The sequence below is a fragment of the Chaetura pelagica genome, unplaced genomic scaffold, assembly GCF_000747805.2.
Source record: "Chaetura pelagica isolate M959 unplaced genomic scaffold, ChaPel_1.0 scaffold344, whole genome shotgun sequence".
NCBI lineage: Eukaryota > Metazoa > Chordata > Aves > Apodiformes > Apodidae > Chaetura > Chaetura pelagica.
In genome coordinates, this window is record NW_009953098.1 from 7,521,926 (window position 1) to 7,526,243 (window position 4,318).

At 34.0% G+C, this 4,318-nt stretch overlaps 1 protein-coding gene across 1 annotated transcript in view; it reads right to left on the reverse strand.

The window, feature by feature from the left end:
* Positions 1-4,318, reverse strand: part of SMARCA1 (SWI/SNF related, matrix associated, actin dependent regulator of chromatin, subfamily a, member 1) — a 23,539-nt gene that overhangs the window by 9,380 nt on the left and 9,841 nt on the right. Inside the window, exons 14-18 of the mRNA XM_009997231.1 lie at positions 3,244-3,376; positions 2,167-2,315; positions 1,443-1,562; positions 901-1,011; positions 607-720 (exon numbers count right to left, since the gene is read on the reverse strand). Of these exons, the coding sequence (XP_009995533.1) occupies positions 607-720; positions 901-1,011; positions 1,443-1,562; positions 2,167-2,315; positions 3,244-3,376 (627 nt within the window). The remainder of the gene's footprint in view (positions 1-606; positions 721-900; positions 1,012-1,442; positions 1,563-2,166; positions 2,316-3,243; positions 3,377-4,318) is intronic.

Consider the following 4,318-nt stretch of genomic DNA (forward strand, 5'->3'; position numbering starts at 1 on the left):
AAGATAAGTCTGTTGTCTGGTTTTCTTTTTGTAGTAGTAATACATGCAGACTTCAACACATTTAAACATTTTACATCCCCACAAAATGCAAAAATTGATGTCACTTAACTTACTATAACTTACTATCAACACAAAGTCAACTTGAAAATTACATTGTTAGTTTCTACGCAAGATATGCAAAAGTGATAATGAAAAGGTCATAGCCTAGAAGGTCATATTGTATAAGCCAAAAAGTATTTTCTCACCTTAGACCACTTTCGGTTCTGAGGAGAAATATATGAAGCATCTGAACTGCCTTTATTTTTTTCTACTCTATTTTATTGGTAGAAGCCCACCACAAAACACAAAGCTACACAGAAATGAAACTTTTAATGAAGGAAGGAATTGTTTTGTGTAGTGTAACAGAAATGGAAGAATAGGGGTTTTAAGCCATTTCCTTCACAATGAGAAGCACTTTACAAAAGTTCAGACCAGAATAACGTATTTTTAATTGCAGTCTCATTTATTTCATTTAGCTATTGTCAAGGTTGCAGTAAATCTGCAACGAGGAATACAAATACAAATACATTTCAATAATATGGAAAGGAAAAAAAAAAAAATCATTACCTTATATCCTATAGTCTTACGATAATACAGAATTTCTTTTTCCAGAAGTTCAAATAACCGTGGTGGAAAAAACTGGAAATCCTGAATATTGGGTTGTTTTGGAGGTCGTGGAGCCTTCAAAAATACACATAGTAACAGCATATAAACTTGATTTCTGTACAATACAACTGCTATCGTTCAGCAGCAGTGGCAACCCACCACTTTGTAAATATGTTCATTTTATTACCAGTATAGGGTGAGGGCAGGGGGTGCAACATGAAAACAAAAAAGACTCCACGCTTGCCAACTTCTTACCTTTGGGACTTTTGGTTCACTAACACGTAGGGCTTCTCTGAAATAGGCATCAACTGCATAATTAGCTTTGCGTTCTCGTTTTGGAGGCTCTATCCACTCCATCATGCTCAGCTATACACAGAAAAAAAAGATATGAATGTATCTGTATGCTTTCCTAAAGTTGCAAAAATAATTACTAACCTTAAACATGAAAAAAGACTTAAGTCCCAGTTCCACATATAAAATCATTATAAAGCCATTTTTTTCCTCATGGTTATGTGGCAGTAAAATAATATAGACTGCAGCAGTACAGTAAGATGCAACATAGGATTTTTGCTGCAGAAAGGATAAATTTTGAGCTATATTATCAGATTTTACTGTTAGTAAAAACAGCAGGCTGACAGCTAATTTAACAAAAATTCAGAATATTGATACTTCCTCAGAGCTAAGTGAATTTTTCAGTAGATCCTTATTTCTCTAGAATAACCTTTATAGCCTTAATACTTCTAGTATGGCCTTCATGCTCACACATCTAAAGGCTCAAAGCCTTTAAGAAAAATTACCTTTTGTTTTTCTCTATAATCTTCACCTTCAAAGTTGTACAAGCTCATCTCTGTGTCCATAGTGAAATTCCGTAAAGAGCTCTCCCCCATTTTCTGCAATCGTTCATTCATTTCAGCTGTCTGAAAATACAGAACAACACTTGTAAGCTCACTCAAGCTGTTTCATCTTCTCTGAAAATAAACAACTTTCATCATTATCAAAGTATTCTCTTTTTCTGTTTATAACTTTTACTTATTTTCCTTCTAATGACAGACATCCATAGTGCTTTCCAATTTTGAACAATCTGAATCCAAGACTTTCCCTTAAAGTAAAATTAGGCTGTGATGTAGGCCTACAACTGCATGACTTAACTTTTAATTTTAAATCAAATCTATGCCCAACCCTATGGAGCTAAAATGGTAGCTCATTTTTCCACTGAGCTACCTATTACCTAATAAAGATCCGTAAATGTTTTCTATCTATTTGAATCGATGGCATAAAAGTTTCATCTTTTTAAAAGCCTACAAAATAAACAGTGGTTAAGATATGTTGCAGTCTGAACTCTGAAAACAATTATAACTCACTAATTCTAGTCCTTCACAACTTTCATAAGCTTTAAAATATTTACAAATACTAAAGTAATAACTGGGCATAAAAAATATATTTGTTATCAGATTTAATGTTTATTTAATGTATATATAATGTTTGACACATTTAGAATTACATACAAAACTGTTCTCTAACCTTCTTTTCACCTCTTTCTAAAATAGTGGTTATATCTTCTTCTGTCAGCTCACTGTCTTTGGAAGCAAAAACATGGGTGGCTCCATGACGGATCATCTGCAGCATTTCATCTTTTGCCAGTTTGTTAGACTGCTGGTCTATAAGCCTTCCTAAAATTAGAAGAAACATGTTTGAAAGAGATAATACAAGTTCTTGTAGGACCATGCAAACAGTGGATTTTGTTTAGATCACTGGCAGAACAAGGAAAGAAAAACCGCAGAATAAACTGCATTTTACTTGAGCTGAAAATAAATGGATATCAGGGACTTCAGGGGAAATTAAAAAAAACAAAAACAAACAACTTTGGATGAAGCCTTAAAGAATATCTTCCATTTGGATATTCTAAATTTTAGGTTTAAGATCTTATTCTTACAAAGTTAGCTGAGCAAATTCTTATTTCAAGATGAAAAATGACAAAGCATTCTGCAATAACCATTCGGTAGTACTTTAAGATCTTTAAACACTGACTTCAACCCAAATCTCTAAGTATTTTTTACATAATAAAATTTGTCCCCAAATTATCCCATCTTGTCCTTCACAGACCATCAAAATTTTGACCATCTTCCTTTCAGTAGCCCACCCTTTAGGAAATACAACCAAAACTTAGCTTGAGAACCTCAGTTTCTAACTGTTCTTCCAAGAGCTTCTAAACAAAGGCACACAACACAGTCTTAATGCTCAGTAAAGTCATGTGGCAAGAAGTACATAGAAATATTTTAATCTGTCATTGAAAATATCTTTTCATCCTTTTTAACACACCACAAAACCAAGTAACAACCATTCAGCTGTAGTTTGCTTTCTTCATTTAGTCTTAGTATAAGTCTGTGCTCCCATTTCTTAGGAAAACAGATTTTCTTCAAAAATTTCAGCTGAACAAATTAGTAACTTATACATTATACTTTCTTACGTTGATTTAGTGTACTGCTATTATATACAAGGCCTGCTTTCTGTCATACTGTACATTTGTACAGTTATTTAACCCCAACTTAAAGGGACTGAACAATTCTGTGGCAGACAAACATATATAGCAGTTGATACCTTGTTGTATAACTATAGAGTCCAGTCTCAGTTTTATTTCAGCTCTTTCTACAATCCTCTCTTCAACAGTATTATCAGTGATTAGTCGAAACACCCGTACTGGTTTCTTTTGACCAATACGATGCGCACGATCCTAACAAACACAAATCAATGAGTGTTCAGCAACAAGAACTCACAAGCAATAGACAGTTAGCTTGCAGAAACAGTAGACTGAAACTAGCACATATTTCTTGGTTCCTAGCTTATTCAAGAGCATATACAAATATGTTAAACCAGTATACTGATATTTGCTTTTATCTGGCTATCACACCTTCTAAGTTTGGGCCATTCTAAAGGTTTCAATTCATCTACCTCGTCGTAAATGAAGATAACAGAATGTCCGTCTAGATTGCAAGTGGCAAGTGGAGATGCAACAGTACATGCATACACAAAGCTGCACTACTTTCAAGATAACTCTCTCACCTTACATAGGTGTTGAAACTTCAGCATCCCTGCCTTGAGCTTATGAATTCCATGGACAAAATCTATGCAGCCACAGCTTCAATACTGTAGCTGTCCCAAGCTAGCTAGATTAAAGCATCAGTATGCAGCTCATGCAATACAGGTACAATGCACAGCAAACGAGATTATACGATTAACTGTATTTATTTGTAATAAAACTTGTCTGTATTCTCTCTGTAAAATATGAATACAAATTATTTTGTCCTTTTTAATAAAAAAGTTAAGACAACTGGCCTTCAAGCTGCTGGTACAAGGGTTTTCTGACAGTCCTTTAACATGAATCTTTAAATCTCTTATCCTCATGCGTAATATTAATTTCTTCCTGAAAATCCTACTTAAGCTCACAAATCACTCATCAGTTCCCAGGAAGTCAGTCAACTATTGGTAGTAAGCATGCATATTGAAAGGATGAGTTATTCACAGTAAATATTTTGACTGTTTAGGGCAGTGAAAAAAAAAACCCCTTCACACAACACAGAAGAAATACCCACCTCCCCTAATCATGCAAGAAGGATTGTGTGATTTATATTCTACATGAAACAAATCTTAGATTTATCTTTTTATATTCAGCAGG